This window comes from Falco naumanni, chromosome 10 (genome assembly GCF_017639655.2).
Source record: "Falco naumanni isolate bFalNau1 chromosome 10, bFalNau1.pat, whole genome shotgun sequence".
NCBI lineage: Eukaryota > Metazoa > Chordata > Aves > Falconiformes > Falconidae > Falco > Falco naumanni.
Window position 1 is genome coordinate 22,138,833 of NC_054063.1, and position 18,481 is coordinate 22,157,313.

Genomic DNA, 18,481 nt, shown 5'->3' on the forward strand with positions numbered 1-18,481 from the left:
TCCGCGGGGCCGCCGGCGACCGCCCCTCGGCTGGGCTGTGCGCGGGGCCCGCCGCCAGGTGGCAACTGCGGCCTGCGGAGCCGAGCGCGGTCCGCAGCGCCCCCGGTCCGCCCGTGCACCGTGTCTGGGGGGCCCTTACCCCGGGCCCGGCCCACCCGTCCCCGTAGCGGGGGAGCCCCGAGCCGGGCGGCTGCGGGGCCCTTGCTGCAAGAGGCTGTGCCCTCCGCAGTGCCAGCAGTGCCTGCGGCAGCGCTGGGCCCGGCGGGGCCGAGCCCCGGCCCCTTGCAGGGCCCGCTGATCTCCTGTCGAGTGTTTAGCCCCGATTCCCGGTGGTGTGGCCCAGGTTTCCCCCAAGGGCTGGCCCAGGCAGATCATCCACCGAGCCCTCATCGCAGGCTGAGCCGGGGGAGAGCCTGGGGTGGAGGAAACGTGTTGGGGCACAGCCGGACCCCTCTGCTGCTTGCTCTGAAACTGCACCGAGCCCCCCACCCACGGCGGGAGCCCCCCACCCACGGCGGGAGCTGCCCCTGCTCACAGCACCGCGGCAGCAGCGTGCCTCCAGCTCGCAGCACCACGGCGGGAGCTGCCCCGGCTCGCAGCACCCTGGGCACGAGGTTGACAAGGGACACGCAGTCCTGGGCTGTGGCCACTACAGCTGGGCTCTGGCCAAGCGCCTGCAACCTGCCTGGAGCTGTGAGCCAGCCCGGAGGGGAGGGGGATTTGTGCTCAGGCGTGTCCCCAGAGCCACCCCCTGCACAGATCCTGTGCCTTTCAGCACGTGGATGTGTGGCACAAGCAGATCAGAGCCAGCCTGGGCCCCCCCCCAGACTCTCCCCAGCTGCGGCCTCATGGAAAGCTGAGCACGGCCACGCTTCACCCTGCTTCCCTCCTGGTGTGGGAGTCTCCCCCGCGGGAGGCTGCTGGCCCAAATCTCACAGCCCCTTACCCCGGGTCACTCCCATTAGGTAAAGGAGCAGCTCGTCTTGGCGGGGGTATCTCCCTCTCGCGCTTTCCTTGTATTGTACGGGCCTGGGTCATCGAGGAAATCTTACAGGTCCTTCTGCTGCCGAGTGGTCACGGGGGAAGCCCAGCCCCCTTCCCCCCATTGTCATCGGCTGGGCTGTATCCTCGCTCTGAGCCCAGGCCCCTAAAAATAGCGCTTTGTCAGGCGATTGTTCCGACACCTTCGCGACTGCATTGACGTGGGCTGGAGCAGGAGAGTGGTGGGGTAGGTGGAGGGGAAGGGCTGGAGGTCCCTCCTGGGACCACTCTGAGTATTCACTGCTGATAACGGCCCCTGTTGTGGGGAAATGGGCTCCCAGCACAGGGCTGCGTGCCGAAGGCCTTCCCGTGCCGCTGCCCGCGGCTGCCTGCTGCTGCCCACTAGTCACCTCTCCCCCACCTGTCCCAGCCCTTCTGCCAGCTCTGCACCAGACCCCTACACTGGGGTCCCCAAACGAGGGGAGGCCTCTGCCCAGGGCACACAAAGTGGGATGGAGACCTCCCAAGCCCCTGGTGCAGACCCCGCACCCCCAGCCAGCACCCTGGGGCTCCCCACATGCCCCCTGCCCTGCTCACCCCAGTGGGGCCAGGGCAGGCAGTGGTGTGCCCTAGCAGGGAGCAGGGTTGCTGGCAGATGGGAAGGCAGCTGGGACCCCTACCATGTTTCGGAGGGGTTAAGCCTGGCCCTGCAGAGCTGTCCCTGCCCCAGGCACCCACAGGGGTGACAAGCAGCATGGCCCTTCCCTGGCCCCCAGTGACAGCCCCATCTCCACCAACGGTGCCTGTTGGGCCAGGTGGTGCGAGCCCCATGGTGCTGCTGGGAGCCCCTGGTGCAGCAGCCCAGGGGGCCAGCACCCCTGCAGGGCTGGTGCTGGGGAAGGGGCTGTGCTGTGGCAGGACGGGGCACAGCTCCCCAGACACACCTTCCTCGGTGCTAATTCCTGTTGCTCCTGGGAGATGCGATGCCCGCAGCCCCCTGGACCCGCTCAGAGGGGCCCCTTGCACCGTGCAGGCACCCTGGGGAAGCCTCCTCACTTGTCACCTCCTGCCCCCCCCCTGCTGTCAGCTGGCAGTGACTGTCCCTCCCGGGGCCCTTTCCTGACCAGCCACCCCAGCTGCAGAAACAAGATTTTATTTCCCAGGAGTGTGAGCAGGTCTGGATTAAAATAAACTCCTGGCCCAGATCCCTTTTCTGGTGATGCAGGAGATGCCATGTTTGCCATGAGCACTGCCCACAGCTCTGCTGAGCACCCGGCCCTCGACCCTCCAGGCTGTGTGTCCCCACAGTGGGGACATCTCCCTCTCCCATCCATGCACAGCTGTGCTGGCTCTCCGGGATGCTGGCACTGCCGTCCCCAGGCTGGGCTGAGCCCCCCCGGGGCCACTGGCCATGGGGCAGGGCACCAGGCCAGCCCCACTCTGATTACCCCCAGCGTTTTTTCCTTTTTCTTCCTTAATTTACTGAGTGCTAAATCCAAATATTACAACTTCCCCTCCGCGCTGCTGGTTACGCAGGCGGCCCCGGCCGGGCATTGTCTTATTGTTTGCAGAGGGAAGCTCCAGCAGGAGATTAACCTGGTGTTCACCCCGCACCGCGGCTTCACACCCTGTCCCTGCTGGCAGGGACCTCGTCCCCAGGGACCGCAGCCGGCACAGGGTCCCGGTGGGGTGAACATCTCCGAGGGGTCTGGTACATGGGGGGACATGGTGGGCAGTTGTGCCAGGGGCTGGCAGCCCTGCACCTGTGTCCCCTGCGCCCCTTGGGACATGGACCTCGGGGCACTGGGGTTGTGCATCTCTTGGGGATGGTGCGAGGCTGCAGGGCCACCACTGGCCCTGGTAGGGTGGTGAGGAGCTGATGGATGTCCTGGGGGTCTCAAGCAGACCCTTTGCCTTGTTTCTTCCCCAGGGAGGGTCAGTACAGTCTGTGTCTATTGGCACAGGGAGGCAGGGACTACCTGGCACCCCAGCCTGGGGGCCATCACACTGACCCCATCCCAACCCATCCCATCCTGTCCCATCTCATCCCATCTTGTCCTGTCCCATCCCATCCCATCTCAGACTGTCCTGTCCCTTCTCGTCCCGTCCCACCCCATCCCACCCCATCCCATCCCATCCCATCCCATCCCATCCCATCCCGTCCCGTCCCGTCCCGTCCCGTCCCGTCCCGTCCCGTCCCATCCCGTCCCGTCCCATCCCATCCCATCCCATCCCATCCCATCCCATCCCATCCCGTCCTGTCCCGTCCCATCTTGTCCCATCCCATCCTGTCTCATCTTATCCCATCGCATCCCATACACCCTCTCCCATACCAGCCCTGGATGCCCACTCCTCCCTGGTCCTCCCCCCTCCTCTGGGCAGCAGAGCCTTGTCCCCCTGTCCACACGCCGCTGCCATCTAGACCTTGTGGGTCACTTCACAATCCTTCGCCCCCAGGTCCGTCAGGGCCGGGGATAACCTGGGATGCTCAGTCGACTGTTGTGGTCCCTGCAACAGGGAGGGTTCCCTGGGCAGCACGTGGCTGAGCTTTGCTCCAGTGCCACTGCAGGACACGTTGGGGTATTTGTCCTGACCCTCTGCTCTGGGAGGAGCCTGGGGGTGCCAGGCAGCACCCAAAGGTGTTGCTAAAGGACAAGGCATGAGGAAGTCTGGGTTGTGGGGCTGAAATCTGCCTTCGTGTCCCCCACCCCCTGCTGGCACAGGCTCAGGCACGGCTTAACTCCACTGCCCCATCCTGGGGGCTGTGGGTCGGGAGAGCAGCGCTGCCCACCGAACACAGGCTCTGCTGGACCCCTCTGCCCTCTGCCCTCACGTCCCCATAATCAAATAGACCCTCCTAGGTCCCTGTGTGGCCATAGATCCCTCTCCACAGCAGCACTGGGGGCTATAGGGTCCTGGCCCCCCATCACTGGGGAGCAAGCCCCTGCCTAAGCCCCCTGCCCGTGGCTTCGGCAGCTCCTGCCCAGCCAGCCCATGGCTCAGCTCTCCCACCGGCACAGCAGCTCAGCACCACCGGGCTCCGCTCACGGGTGCAGCCCTGCTGCATTCCAGCCTTGCTGGCCAGCCTGCCGAGAGGCTGAAATATTTGGGAGGGGAATGGAGAAGGGAAAGGGGAAAAAAAAAAATCTATAAAAAGAAAGTTTAAAAACACAAGTTAAAGAAAAAAATACCAGGCGCGGAGTGCAGCTGCGGTTCTGGTTCCAGTTCCCAGGTGATGTCAGGCCTGGAGCCTCTCCAGCCCCGGCCCCTCGGAGACGGTCTTTGTGGGTTCAGCACTGAGTGTTTTTCCTTCCTGAGACTCGGGGACACCTTCCTGTCTCAGAGAAAGCGGCCAAGAGCCTTTCCAAGGGTGTCCGCGTGCAGGAAGGGGAGAGGATGGGAGGGGAGCACGAGAGAGGCGGTGCGGCTGGGCTCAGCGTGGGGCTGCGGCAGCCAGCGAGCCAGCAGCATCCGTGGGCGACGGGCTGTGGTGGCCGCGACGCTTGCCCCACACGGGGCAAAGGGGCACCCGGCTCCCACCAGCCCAGCAGGCTCCAGCGCCTCTGAGTCACCGTTTCCCTCTTGTGGTGCTGGGAGGGGTGGAATGTACTGGGACCCGTGGGCTTGGCACCGGCACATGGTGGGACCCATGGCCTTGCCACTGGGACGTGCTGGGACCCATGGCCCTAGTGCTGGGACATGCTGGGATCCACAGCCCCAGCACTGGGATATGCTGGATTCTACAACCCCGGTACTGGAACTTACTGAGTGCACAACCCCAGCGCTGGATCTTACTGGGTGCACAGCTCTGGCACTGGGACTTACTGGGTGTGCAGTCCCAGCACTGGCACTTACTGAGTACACAGCTGTGGTGCTAGGACATAGTGGGACCTATGGCTGTTACACTGGAGCTTGTTGGGGCCCTAGTCCCTGGCACTGGGACACACTGGAGTCCATGGACTTTACACTGGGTCTTGCTGTGGCTCTAGTCCCTGGCACTGGGACATACTGGGTGCACAGCTTCTGCACTGGGACTTACTGGGACCCATGGTGTTTATGATGCTTGCTGGAATTTAGTTACTGGCACTGGGACATGCTGGGACGCTCATGCTCAGCCCTGGGACACACTGGGACCCGTGCACTCAGTGCTGGTACCTGCTGTGCCCCCAGCACTGGGACCACCAGCCCTCTCTGGCTCCCCTGGGGCTCTGGAGCCGCTGCTTCAAGGGGATGGTCCCCTTTCATGTGCGGGTTGGGCTGTTTGCACAGCGCAGCCCCCTCCTCCACTGCCCCTGCCCCCCGATAAACCCGGGGGCAGGGATTCTGTGTCCTGGGCTGTTTGGAGAATCTCACGGCTGTTTATTGGGGTCTGGGACACATTAGCCACGCTGAGAACAAACCTCTCCCACCCACCCCGGTCCCTGCCTGGGACCAGCTCTCACAGCTGCGCTGCGCTGTCAGCTCCATAAATCAACCCCGGGGGGAGGGAGCCCGGGGCAGGCTCACCTCGGCTGAGCAGGGGCCGAAAGGTGCCGGTGGGCTCCTGCTTCGCTGCCTCCCTGAGCTGGGCTGGGGGAGACTCCTGTGGGACCCCCAGGGTGTTTCCCCTGCTCTCTGCTGGCTGCAGCGCCCTGGAGAGATGGAGCAGGTCCAGCCCCACAGTCCTTGGGGGGCTGCCCTGGGAGCCCCCAGCCGCCCCATCCGCAGCTGTCTCTGCTCTGTGGGACACGCTGGCCCCTGGGAGCTGCGGGACCCGGCACGGCACCTTTCCCAGGCTCAGCACTCCCCGCCGCCCAGCCCAGCCCGGCCCCCCCGAGCAGGGTCCCGGGGGGAGCGCGGCCTGGGAACCCCCCACGTCCCCACCTGACCCTGCACAGGTGCTGCTGCCCGCAGCCCCACCGTGCATGGCCATCGTGGCGGCGGTGGTGGTCATGACGGTGGTGGCAGTCGCGACAGTAATGTACCGGGCGGAGGGGAAGGCACAGAAGCAGAGCCACCAACCCCGACCCACCGCCCAGGTGCTTGTGGCTGTGGCACGGGGCTGGCAGTGCTGTCCCCATCCCGTGGCACAACACAGTGCTGACCGCACTGGGGGTCCCATGGCCCTTGAGGGCCAAAGCTGTTGGCGGGGCCTGGGGACATGGGGACAGTGTGTGCCTGGGGATCTCACCCCACGTGGATCCCACTGGGGCCCACGGGTGTGTCCACGGAGAGAGCTGGAATGGTCGCACTGGCTCTGGGGGTACAGAGAAGCGGTGGGTGCAGGGTTGGGGAGCTGGGGACATCCTGGGGACCCCATGTGCCCCCCACTTTGCCCCACACCAGGGCAGCAGGCAGGCACCGGCCCATCAGAAAAATAAGATTTATTTTCCAAGCGGCTGCATGTGCACCACCAGTGCCTGCGGGGCCACGACACCGTCCCCCGCCGGAGCGCCTCAATGCCGGCCGCACACGGGCCCCTTCCAGTCCAGCCCCGGGGCGCGGGGACCCCCCTCCCCGGCCCTGCCCCGCACGGGCAGCCTGGGCCATGGGAGCGTCCTCCCACCCCGCTGCCAGCTCCGGGGCCGGTGTCGGTGTGGTGCCAGCCCTCGGCCCTGGGCTCAGCTGCCGTCGCCTCGGGCGGGCAGCTCCCTCCCTCCCCGATCTGGTCTCTGGGGCTGGCGTGCGTGCGTGGGGTCTGGCCGGTTCTGCCGCTGTCTCAGGCGGGTGCTGCTGGTCCCCGGCTCATCTCCGTGACACTCGCAGGGGGGTCACTCCCCGCACCTTCAGGCAGTTGCCCCCGAGGTCCCTCCGGCCACCCTGCAGAGAGAGGAGGGGAGAGCTGCAGGCACCGGAGCGGGTCCCAGCTGGGGGGTGCCCCACTTCTGCCCGCCACCACGCTGTCCACCCTGTGTTGGCTCTGCATGGAGAATTTGCTCTGAAATGGCCAGTGCCATGGTCCTGGGGCAGCTCAGTGCTGCTCAGGATGGACAGACATATGGGGCTGTGCCTGGAGAGTGGCTGGGTAGGTGGCTGGGGTGTGGGTGCTGCGGTGAGACCCCCAAGGTGAGTCTCTGTGGCTCTTTCACCTGCAGGGACACAGCCCCCTTGGCTGCTCAGTGCCACTGTGACTGACCTGTGGCTGGGGGCTGGTGCCACCTCAGGACAGACCCATAGCCCTGGACAGACCCACGGCCCCACTGGAGGTGAGGAGGCTCATCCCAACCTCCCAGTGCATCAGCACAACTTCCGAGTAGTACTGCCCAGTATAACCCAATGCAGACCAGCATGGCCCAGGTCTAGCCCAGAATGGCCTAGTATAACCCAGCATGGCTCAGCAGAGCCCAGCACACCCCAGTTCCAGCTCAGCCCACTTCCAGCCTAGCACAGCCCAGCATGGCCCAGTACAGCCCATTTCTAGCCTAGCCCAGCCCAGCCCAGCCCAGCCTATTTCCAACCCAGTACAGCCCATTTCCAGCCCAGTCCAGTCCATTTCCAGCCCAGCCCAGTCCAGTAAAGCGCCTTTCCAGCCCAGCCCCAGAGCCAGGAGATGCAGAGCTAGGTGCCAGCCCAGCTCCTGCCACTGCCCCCAGGGTCCTGGGTGCAACAGGAGCTCCCTGGCTCTTGTACCTCCACAGGGTCCCCTGACAGGGACCCAGCACCACGCCAGACCCCCAGCTCCAGCCCTGGGGAGCAGCACAGGGACACAGCTCTACCCCAGCCGGAGGGTCCCAGCTGGGGCCAGCCATGCCAAGAGCTGGGGCTGGAGGTCCCACCAGGAAGGCTGAGGAGGCTGTAGAGTCCAGCCACTGCGAGGGGGGGGCAGGCACGGGAGCAGGAGCAGCAACTAAAAATGGAGCAGCAGAAACCAAAAGAGCCCCAAGGGCCGGAGTGAGCCCCATGGCCATGTTGCTTGGGATGGCACGTGGGACAGCTTGGGGGTCTTGTGGAACCCCTGCTCACTGCCCTACCAAGGGATGCCCACGGAGCCAGGGAGCTGCCAGCCCCTCACCCTGCACAGCCCACACTGGGGCAGGGGCACCCAGGACCCTGGCTTGGGCAGCGGGACAAGCTCACACCTTTGAGTCACAGGGTGCTGGGGGGGTCAGCTGGGCAGGGCAGCGGTGCCGTGCTGCCATGAATGGCCCATCTCAGCCCCCTGGCCCGCGTAGGAGCCGTGCTGGTGCTTCTGGCAGACCCTGTGTGGGGCTGCTGGGTGGGGACCCCTGCCCAGCCCACCCATGTGGGGTGTGGGCTGCACCCTGCCTGTCTCCATCGCATCAGGGAGCTGCCTGGGGCAGCCTTGCTGCAGTGCCCCGGGAGCCTGGCAGGGCTGGGGACAGGGACAGGGTCAGCCTCTGAGCTCTGAGCTCCCTGTCGCCGGGTAGCCAAGTGCCCCCGGCACTGGGGTGACTCTTTAACCTCCTGAGACCTCTCAGCCCGGATGGACGTGGGGGAGCAGCCCGGCCCTCTGACGCGAGCAGGAGCTGTGGGCGTGTGGCTACGAGCAGGATTTGGCCGAGAACAGCCAAAACCTCCAGCGGGAGCTGGAGCCAGAGCCTGCTGTTCTCACCAAGACGTGCTGAGCCTCCTGCCCCACTCAGCCCAGGCAGGGACTGCCGCCCCCCATCCCTTGGGGACATGCTGAGCCTCCTGCCCCGCTCAGCCCAGGGACCCCTGCCCCACCGCTCACCCCTTTCCGCTGGTTGCTGAGGCAGAAGGTGCAGATGCTGCGGGGCTGCTTGCTGTCCAGGTCGCCCTTGGCCCCGTAGATAGCACTGAAACAGGGCTGCCCGTCCTCGCAGCCCTCGCCCAGAAGCAGCACGTTGGCCAGGTGGGAGATGTAGCTGGAGGCCAGGCGGAGGGTCTCGATCTTGGACAGCTTCCGATCCACCGGCTCAGTTGGGATGAGGGTCCGCAGGGCAGTGAAAGCCGTGTTGACGCTCTGGGTCCGGTCCCGCTCCCGTGCGTTGGCCGCCTGCCTCTGCTTCACCATCACCATCGGGCCCGGTTTCCGCGGCAGCTTGCGGCGAGCCTCGGTGCCCTCGCAGCAGCCGAACGACTGGTCCGACGTGTCGCTCTCGCTCCGGTTCTCCTCGTCCTCCGAGAGGATGCTGATGTCGGGGTAGAGCACGCGGGCAGCCACGGGACGCAGCATGGTGAAGGCCATGGCGGGGTGCCCACCCGTGCCCCCGGCCCTGCTGGGGGGACCCCCCGGGCTGCGGGGAGCCTTCCCCCGCCGGCACGGCTGTGATGGCCGGCTCCGGACGTCTTCCCGCTGCTGCTCCGCTCCAGCGGCACAGCAGGGCTGGGACGACTGTCTGTGGGGGGAATCAGAATTTATATGGCCGGGGAGGGGCTGGCGCCGGAGCCCACCCCCAGCCGGCCCCTCCAGCTGCCGGCCAGCGTCCAGCGTCCAGCGTCCAGCGTCCTCGCCCAGCCTGCGGGAACCGCCGCTGGCTCTGGCCATGGGCCTGGCCCTGCTCCGGCACGCCAGCCTGGCCGCAGGCACCTTGCACCCAGGGCCGGGCTCCAGGCTGTGCCCTTGGTGCTGCCGGACCCCGGCAGTGCCACAGACATTGCCAGGGTCACTGCATGCTGAGTGCTCCCTGTACTGCAGCCCCCAGTCTGTGGTGCCTGCAGGGCAATGCCACACACAGTGCCAGCCCATGGGCAGCATGTCCCCAGCCCCTGCCCAGCTGTCCCCTGCCAGCCCTGGGTCCCACACAGGGCAGCCCAGGGAAAACATGGGGTGTGGGGCCGGGGATGGGGCAGGTACCCAGGACTATGTGGCACTGTTGTGGTCCCTGGGGTGTTTGTCGGTGGGGATGGCAATGGGTGACATGCTGTTCCTGACATCCCACCATGTCCCACTGGGACTGGGGCTGTGCCCGGGAGGATGCCCGGGGCAGGCAGGGAGCAGTGAGGGCAGGCAGCACCACAGGGATGCTCCATGCCCCTCATCCCTCTGTCCCCAGGGCCTGGCACCCTGCATGCCCACCACAGGAGTGTACAGGGGGACATGGTCAGGAGCACGGGCAGCGTTGCAGGCAGCGCTGCCAGGCAGCCAGGAGCGTTTCCTCCTGCCTGGGAGGAAGGTGTGCACCGGTAGTGGAAACACGGAGTCTTTTCCTGCAAGGGGAGAGCTGAGCTGGCAGCAGTGGCAGCTGCTGGTGTCCCGGGGAGGGTCCAGGTGTCCCCCCAGCCCGTGGCTGGCTCCCAGTCCTTCCTGGGCACCCGATACCACAGGCAATGGCCACCCTCTGCTCTTCCTTGCTGGGGAGATCTGTGTGGGTCCTGCTCTGCCTTCACCCCCCGGCCCTAAGCCCAGCACCCCGAGAGCAGGCAGGGGGACGGGCAGCTGAGCCAGGCAGGTAGGAGGCTCCCTGCTGCCTTCCCTCCCGGCCCGTGGCTGAGCCCAGCGGAACTTGGCAGCTCGGCGATGCTGCAGGCACGGCAGGTCAAGTGGCAAAGGCAAACGGGAGGGCAGGACCTGGCTGCTGAGGACTTGGCCCCGCGGTGCCAACCCGTGCCAGCTGCTGCCCCTGTCTGGCCGGCAGCCCCGCAGCCGGAGGGGGACGCTGGGGAAAACCTCCATTAATGAAGCAAAAAGAGCCAGCGACAGGGCTTGCTGGGTGCTCCAATGGTGGCCAAGGGACACAGTAGGCATGTTGCAAACCCCAGAGTGAGGTGGTCGACAGGGGAGCCTGGGGAATATGGGATGGGGTGGCACCATGTCACCACGTCACCATGGCCAAAACCCCATGGCTGTGACACTGGACACTGGCTGAGCCAGTGAGTTCCCCCACTGGGGTTGTCCCGGTGTGTGCTGCTGGGACTGTGGCAGGGGCTGCTGTGCTGCCTAGCGCCAGCACCAGCACTAGTTCGCTGCCCACCCATCCTGCTGGCTGTGAGCAAACGGCCCCTCTCTCCCCCGCAGGGCACAGGCAGCCCCTTGCCCAAGGGACCCCCCTGCCCTGTTTTCCTTTGCCATTTGTCTGCTGTGCAGAGCCTGTAAATCACACAGCGGGAGGGAGAGTGTCGTTCTGGGGGTTGGAGGTCCTGCTGGGTCTGGGGGCGGGCAGAGCTGTCCCGGGTGTCTGTGCTGTCATGGGGACATGTCCCTTGCTGGCTCTGTTCCCTGCCACCCCTCCCTGTGCATCAGTCCCCAAGAGGGACCCCGACCCTCTCCTGTTCCTGGCGATAGCCCCTGCCTGGGCACAGACCAGGGGCTGTTTCTACCCCTGGGGGGGGGGGGGGGGGGGCAAGCAGTGCCTGGGGCAGAGCTGGGGGTGGGCAAGCCCTTGACACGGCAGGCAGGGAGCAGGCAGGTGCCTGCACAGAGAGGGGAGCTTCTGCTCTTGCCCCACTCTCGCCCTGCCACCCCTCTGGGCTGTGGCTGGGGGGCCACAGCAGCCCCCAGCCCTGACAGGCAGCAAGACGGATGGCAGGGGCTGTGTACTCAGCTGTGGCTGCCCCACACATGGCCACCAGCTGACAGGGACAGGCTGAGGGGGAGAGCCTGGTCCCCCAGCCCAACCGAGCTGCCCTCGGGAATTTCTGTGGGGCACAGCCACATGTGGGGTGCTGGTGGCCTGTGCTGCTGCTGCAGAGGACGGGACACATGGGGGCACAGGCAGGGAAGGAGCAGCAGGCATTGGAGATGGCTCAGTGTGGGGTGAGGGGCAGCACATGTGTGTGCACATATATACATGCAAGCTATGTGCATGGATGTGCAGCTGTGCACATTTATGTGCATCCATGCATGTATGGGCACGTGTGTGTGGATGTAGGTGAGTATAGGTGTGTGCACATGTGTCTATGCAGTTGCACATGTGTGTGCATGTGCATGTGTGTGCTGGTGCATTCAGCACGTCTGTGCACGCAGGGTGCCATGTACACCCCGAGTGCCAGCACCTCCTGCTGCAGAGAGCCCCCAGGCTGGCACATGTGTGTGTGAGACCACCGCCCTGCCAGGCCCTGCACACGGGCGGATGGACAGACAGAAGGAGCCACAAGTCCCGGCCAGGAGAGCAACAGGAGCCACGGGAAGCAGGGAATGCTGCCGGCTCCCTGCCTGTCCGGCTGCCAGCTGCCTGCGGATGCTGCTGCCGCTGGGGTGGGAGGACGCGCGGCAGCAGCCCGGTTTTCCTGTGCTGCCCGGCAGGCGCGTGGGACAGGACGTGTGTCCCTGTGCCCAGACCCCCTTGTTCCCCCCAACACTGAGTGCCTCAGGTCTGACTCAGCCAAGTGGCACGAAGTGCAGCTGGGGGGCTGTGGCACCGCAAACCTCCGGCTGGTGCTGCACCACATGGCTGACCTAAGTGGGTGTCAGGGCATGGTTGTGTTTGGCATCACGGTTTTCCCAGCTGATCTGGCCAAACCAACCAGTCACCAAGCCAAGGGCTGCTGTCCCAGCACAGCGGCACTGTGCTGCACAGCCCTGGGCACTGGGAAAGCAGCACCAGGTGGTGGGTCAGGCATGGATGGTGGGCCTGGGGCATCTGGGACCCAGCATGGGACATGTGGCATGGAGGGGACGTTTCCTGAGCATGGGGTTGCAGGTGACGCCAGCCCAACTCACTAGGCACCCCCTGGGTGCAGGCTGCCCTGGGGAGCATCCCTAGAGTTGGGGTGTTGGTCCTACCTCTGCTGCGGGGTAAATGCCCCCTGCCCCGCACTCCAGGGAGTGTTTATCTGCGAGGTGATACTTAAGTGTAAGAAAATAAACAGAGAGCAGATGGGCCAGGGGGCCGGGGCTGCCCCCAGCCCCGCGGGGCTGCTCCAGCCCTGCTGGGAAAACACTGCTGCCGGCGAGGCAAATGGATTCCAGACCGGCGGTAACGCCGGCACATGTGCCTGCCAGGACACCAGGCCTGACCCTGCAGAGCCCCAGCGAAGCAGCTCTGGACTGACCTGTCCCATCCCATCCCATCCCTTCCCATCCCATCCCATCTCATCCCATCCCATCCCATCCCATCCCATCCCATCCCATCCCATCCCATCCCATCCCATCCCATCCCATCCCATCCCACCCCATCCCAACCCATCCCATCCCATCCCATCCCATCCCATCCCATCCCATCCCATCCATCCAGTTCCATCCTACTGAGACCCCTGAGGGTGTTGCCTGGCCCTGCTCACCCACAGCCCCAGACCAGCCCCCCAGCACAGGGGGACGTCTGGGACTGGCCCCTCTGCCCGTGGCTCCCCAGTATTGGGGCAGTTCAGGCCAGCAAGGCTGCAGCCCTGCGGAGCTGCCCGGTTGAAGGTGAGCTCAGGGCGCTCTGCCCCGGCCAGCCGGGTGTGTGCAGCATCCAAGTCCAGCCGCTTCGCACCCGGCTCTGAGACCAGCCGAGGCCTGAGGGGCAGCTGTTCCTACTTACCCACATGGGGAGACCAGGACTGGCAAACCTGGGAGCCCCCTGGTTGGGGAGGCACTGCAAAATGGGCTGAAGGGGACAGGGTGTTGTGAAACCTTTTGGGGAGCAGGAGCATTTCCCCACCAGGGCAGCCCCTGCCCTTGGACAGGTCCCAGCCTGACCCCGGGGGTCGGGGCTGTGGCAGGGGTCCCCAGGGCAGTGTGGGGAGCCCCGGGCCCCCTCCGCCAGCCAGGCTGTACCTGCAGGCCGGGGCTGCTGGTCTGGAAGGCATTACACGCCTGTCACGCGGGGAAGTCTGTCCCAGTTCCGGAGCTGGGACCCCCCCGTGGCCCAGCCCAGGCTGGGGGGAGCCCACAAAGCGCCTTTGTTCCTGCCCTGGAACGAATGGATTGGAGGCAGCCGGGATCGGCTGTCAGCCGGCGACACTAGAGACCCTGCGGGTCAGGCAGAGGGAAGGGGGACAGGTGGAGGGACATGGCCGGACGAGGCCGATGCAGGGATGGCTGGCTCTGGCAAGACCAGCTCCTGTGCCAGCCAGTGGGTTGTGGCACCGGCAGCACCAACTGGGGACCAGGTCACGCTGCCCGCACTGTGCCAGCCCCTGGGATGTGCCGTCAGCCCTGGAGATGCTGACACAGCCCCACGGACACAGTGGCTGGTTTTGGCTCCCAGCCTGTGCCCCCAAGCCCTGGGAGCAGTGTCACAGGGCATCCACAGGGCTGGCACGGATGTTCTGGTACTGTTTGCAGGGGATGGGAAGCTGAAAGAGTGGATCCTGCAGAGGGTCTCTCAGCTGGAGAAAGCCCCTGTGGGGTGCAGGAAGAGGGTTGCAGGATCCAGGCAGCCTTGGTTCATTCCCACTCGTGGGGTCCCAGCTCTGCTGAGCTGCCTGACATCCAGCTCCCTTTGTAAGGGGCACAGACCCAGAGAGAGGGGGGTGAGCACAGCCCGTAGGAGATGCCCAGCACTGGGGACACAGCCCAGGGCCTGGGCAAAACCCAGTGCCTGCCATGGGGCACCCATCTGAGGGCGCCCTGGCGATGTCCCGTGCTGCTGCAGGAGCTGCCACCTCCTCCTTTTCCCCCCTCCTGGCTCTCTAACAAGAGGAAACTTTTTAGCACGCCACAATTCTTCAGAGAAATTTATGGCCCATCAGGGAGCCATAGGCCAGGGCTGCTCTCTCCGTGAACACTTGCAGGGCTTCCTCCCGGCACAGAGCAGCTTTGATGCGGCACATGCAGCTCGGCCGCCACAGTCACCCTCCGGCACAGCAGCCCCCAGCCCACCCTGCCCTTCCTCCCCAGTGACCTCTGCGGAAACACTGTGCTGGCAGGCAGCTGCAAGCGTGCCCTGTCCGTGGGCAGCACTGCCAGTGGCCAACGTGCACGCTGCCCTGCAGAGCTACCGCTCAAGGGGTCCGTGCCCTCCTCCCAGACCCTCTCCCCAGCCCATTTTCTGCCCTGGGAAGACAGGAATCATCTGGGGAGGAGCGTGGCCAAGGGAGCAGAGTGAGGGCAGAAGCATCCAACTGTGGTTCCTGTCCCAGTCCTGCTGCTGACTCACAGTGTGGTGGGGTGAGTCAGTGGCCTTTCCGCTCCCTGGATGGAGGTTCCCAGCTCAGAGGGATGCTGAGATGCCTGGGGGATGCTCCAGGCGATTTTTCCAGCCTGCACACAGGTTGAAGATGTGGCATTTGAAGAAATGACAGCATTCCGGCATGGTGCTGGGATGCACATCTTCCACAGCTAAGCCAGAGCTGACCCTGACTTCAGCTGCGTGCCAGTGTGGTCTGGCAGATCATCGTCCCCAGCAACGCATCCATCCCCCAGTACAGCATCCATACTGAATACAGCATTCATCCCCTCTCAGAGCATCGTCCCCAGCACAGCATCCATTCCCTTGCAGAACATTGATCCCTCAGCAAAGCATCTGGTCCTTTGCAGAGCATCCATCCCCTGACAGAGCACCTGTCCCAGGTGCCAGGCCTCCACACCATGCCGTGCCATGCCATACCACTTCATACCCCTGACCCCAGCATCCCTCAGCACCAGGCCCCAGAGCCGTGGGGGGGTTGATTGCCTTTATTCCAAGCGCCACAGCAGGTGTCCCCCCCTCACCATTTCAGTGATGTCCCTCATGGAGAGGGGGACCACAGGATGTGTCCAGGGATGGAGGTAGGTGGTTTTGGGGAGGCATAGCTCAGGGTCCTCCTGATCTGGGCACAGGGTGAGCCCAGAGTCACTGGGAGAGGCCTGAGGATCAGTTGTGCCTGGTTCAGATGTGCCTCCTCCTGGTACGCCTCTGTCCCAATTCCCCTGTGTCCCGGTTTGCCTGTAGCCCTTCCTGGTTCGGCTGTGCCCTGGATGGGCTGTGACCTGGCCCAGTTCCAGTGTGCCCCGGTTCAGCCCGTCCTGGTTCAGCCATTCCTGGCTGAGCTGTGCTCCGGTTTAGCTCATCCTGCCCTGTCCCGTCCCAGTTCATCCCATCCTAGTTCATCCTATCCCGGTTCAGCCCATCCTGTCCCAGTTCAGCCATTCCCAGATGAGCCATGCCACAGTTCAGCCCATTCCATCCCGGTTCAGCCTTCCCGGTTAAGCTATGCCCCCATTTAGCCCGTCCCAGTTCATGCCCTCCCCATCCCAGTTTGTCCCATCCTGGTTTGCCCCATCCTGGTTTGCCCCATCCTGGTTTATCCTGTCCCGTCCCATCCCAGTTCACCCTATTCCAGTTCATCCCATTCCATCCCAGTCCATCCCATCCTGTCCTGTCCTGGTTCATCCTGTCCTGGCCTGTCCCAGTTCATCCCATCCCACCCCAGTTCATACCGTCCCATCCCATCGTGGTTCATCCCATCTTGTCCGTCTGTCCCGGCCCATCAGAGTCCATCCCATCCCGTCCCATCCCATCCCGTCCCGTCCCGTCTCGTCCCAGTCCATCCCATCTCGTCCCATCCCGTCCCATCCCGGTCTGACCCGGTCCATCCCTGTCCGCCCCGTCCCGGTCCCCGCGGCCGATCGCCAAGGCGCAGCGCGGCACAATAGCGCCACCTGCCGGCCCCGCCGCGCCCCCGCGCCGGGCTCCTCCCGCTGCCAGCGGGACCCCGACCCCGGCCCGGCCGGAGGGGCGCGGGGAGACCCCAGCCCCGCAGGGAGAGCCCCCAGGTCTGGGGGGGACCCTGACCCCATCCTCACCGGAGGCTCACGGGCCCCGCGGCTCAGCCCCAGCCCAGCGCTCGGGGACAGGCGGGGGCGGGGGCTTGCGGGGGGCCGTGCAGCCCCCGGAGGGCCGGGCTAGCGCAGGTGCGGCGTGGAGGAGCCCAGGTAGGTGCGGAGGTCGCTGAGGGTGGAGGGGACGATCTTGGCGGGGATGGTGTCCCGGTTGAGCGCCCTGTGAGCGGCGAAGCGGTGGCAGCCCCCGAAGGAGTAGAAGTAATCCCCACCCTGGCTGCCCTTGATCCAGAGCACGTCGATGGGGGGCACCCGCTCGGGTTCCTCCTGGGTAAGGAGAGACCCCCGAGAGCAACACATGCCCTGGCACCCCCCGACCCGCCTGTGCCAGGGCCTCGGTGCTGCTGCGAGCTTCTTCCCTGGCAGTGCCCCCAGGGTGGCAGGGGTTGGTGCAGGGGTGGCAGCCCCGAGCACCTGGGGGGAGCGGGGCCATGCTCACCTGCAGGGTCTGCATGAGGCTCTGCACCTTGTCCGGCTCCAGCTCCGCAGGGATAGGCCGGATGAGGACATGCATGGGAATATTGTGCACGGCTGAGATGTGCTGCGTGTGGATGCTCTGGTCCCCAGCCTCAGCCATGGCTGCAGCCAGGAGCTGGCCGTGTCCTTCCCCCTGCCTGCCCGTCTCAGCCTGCCGTTTCGCCTCGAGCAGCACAGCACCGAGCCGGGCCCCTCTGCTTCCTCCTGTCCCGGCCAGCGCCATCGTCATCGCCACCGCCCCACCGTTTTGCACAGTCACAGTGAAGGGGCAGGACAGGCTGCCGGGACCGGTGCCAACACCAGCTGGCCTGCTGCCTGCTCCTCTCCACTGGCGAGGCTGCGGTCAGGGCTGCCCTCAGCTCCTCGTCCGCACAGGACACCCCTCAGCACGCAGTGGCTGGGCCTCCCACCGGGGCTGCTCGGGGTGCTGGGGATCCCTGTCCTGCTCCCCACCCCGGTGGCTGCCTGGGGGTCTCTGCTCCCACCTGGCCATGCCAGAGCACCAAGGATCATCTGTGGCATCTCAGCTGGGAGCTGGGATGTGCCCCCTGCCTGCCTGGTTGTGTCAGGAACAGGTCCCCAACCCCAGAGCCCCCTCCCTGCTGTGCTGGTACTCACGGGGTCCTCAGCGAGGAAGAGGAGGCATGAAACAGCCCCAGAGCTGAGCAGGGAAGCATGGATACTCTGCAGCTGGGCAGACACCGCGGCACTCCAGGTCTGGATCTTTCTAGGTCATTTCTCCAGACCAGTGTCCCAAATGGTGGAGAGGCTCCCAGCAAGAACTGGGTCTCCCACCCCATCGGCTGCCACAGCTGGGGCAGCCTGGATCCCCAGCAGGACTGTGATGCCAGTGAATGGCTGCTCCCATTCCCTCACCCTGGCTCCTGGGGGACATGGTAGGTCCCCAGCCCCAGCTCTGACTCAGAAACATGCCAGTGTGATGGGGCACACTGGGTGACTCACTGCCCAGTATGAGAGTTGGTGATGGTGATGGTTGGGGACAGGTTTGTGAGGCTCTGGGATGAGATTTTTACAGGATGAATCCAGTGATAACTTTGTAGGTGAATTATTGAGCTCTCAGCTGGGGGACAGCACCAATGTCACCGGGAGTGCAGGGCTCAGTGAGGGCTTTGCTGATGAGCTGGAGGCTGAAAATAATTTGCCCTCCCTCTTTGGCACCCGTCTGTGCAGAAGAAAGGCAGTGAGGAGTGTGGGGGCAGGAGTGCCTGGCTGCCCCCTGGGAACCAGGGCTCTGCTGAGTTGTTCCCACTGCCCCCAGCATGTGCCTGGGTGGGTGGGAGTGGATGTGAACATGACAGCAGTTGAAATAAAATCTGCTCACCAAATCCTTGCAGTGTGGGGCAGCCAGGCCCAGGGGGTGAGGCTGGGGGTGCATAAGCATCGCTGGGCACCCCCAGGCTGCACGCTGGGCTC

The 18,481-nt window shown here is 65.2% G+C and overlaps 2 protein-coding genes across 2 annotated transcripts; both read right to left on the reverse strand.

The window, feature by feature from the left end:
* Positions 1 to 6,329: 6,329 nt before the first annotated feature.
* On the reverse strand, positions 6,330 to 9,250 carry TCF15 (transcription factor 15). Its single transcript, XM_040608791.1, has 2 exons — positions 8,654 to 9,250; positions 6,330 to 6,780 (listed from the first exon to the last, which is right to left on the reverse strand). The coding sequence occupies exons 1-2, from the start codon at positions 9,128 to 9,130 to the stop codon at positions 6,706 to 6,708; spliced, it is 552 nt and encodes a 183-aa protein (XP_040464725.1). The 5' UTR covers positions 9,131 to 9,250; the 3' UTR covers positions 6,330 to 6,705.
* A 6,159-nt stretch (positions 9,251 to 15,409) lies between these two features.
* On the reverse strand, positions 15,410 to 17,390 carry SRXN1 (sulfiredoxin 1; the record flags this gene model as incomplete). Its single annotated transcript, XM_040608900.1, has 2 exons — positions 15,410 to 16,837; positions 17,010 to 17,390. Coding segments are annotated over 2 exons (585 nt in total), but the record flags the coding sequence as incomplete, so codon positions are not given.
* Between the last annotated feature and the right edge of the window lie 1,091 nt (positions 17,391 to 18,481).

Coding starts and splice junctions, on each gene's coding strand:
- TCF15 (XM_040608791.1), bottom strand. CDS start 9,130: ATGGCCTTCACCATGCTGCGTCCCGTGGCTGCCCGCGTGCTCTACCCC. Junction 6,781..8,653: donor TCAGCAACCAGCGGAAAGGG/GTGAGCGGTGGG, acceptor CTCTCTCTGCAG/GGTGGCCGGAGGGACCTCGG.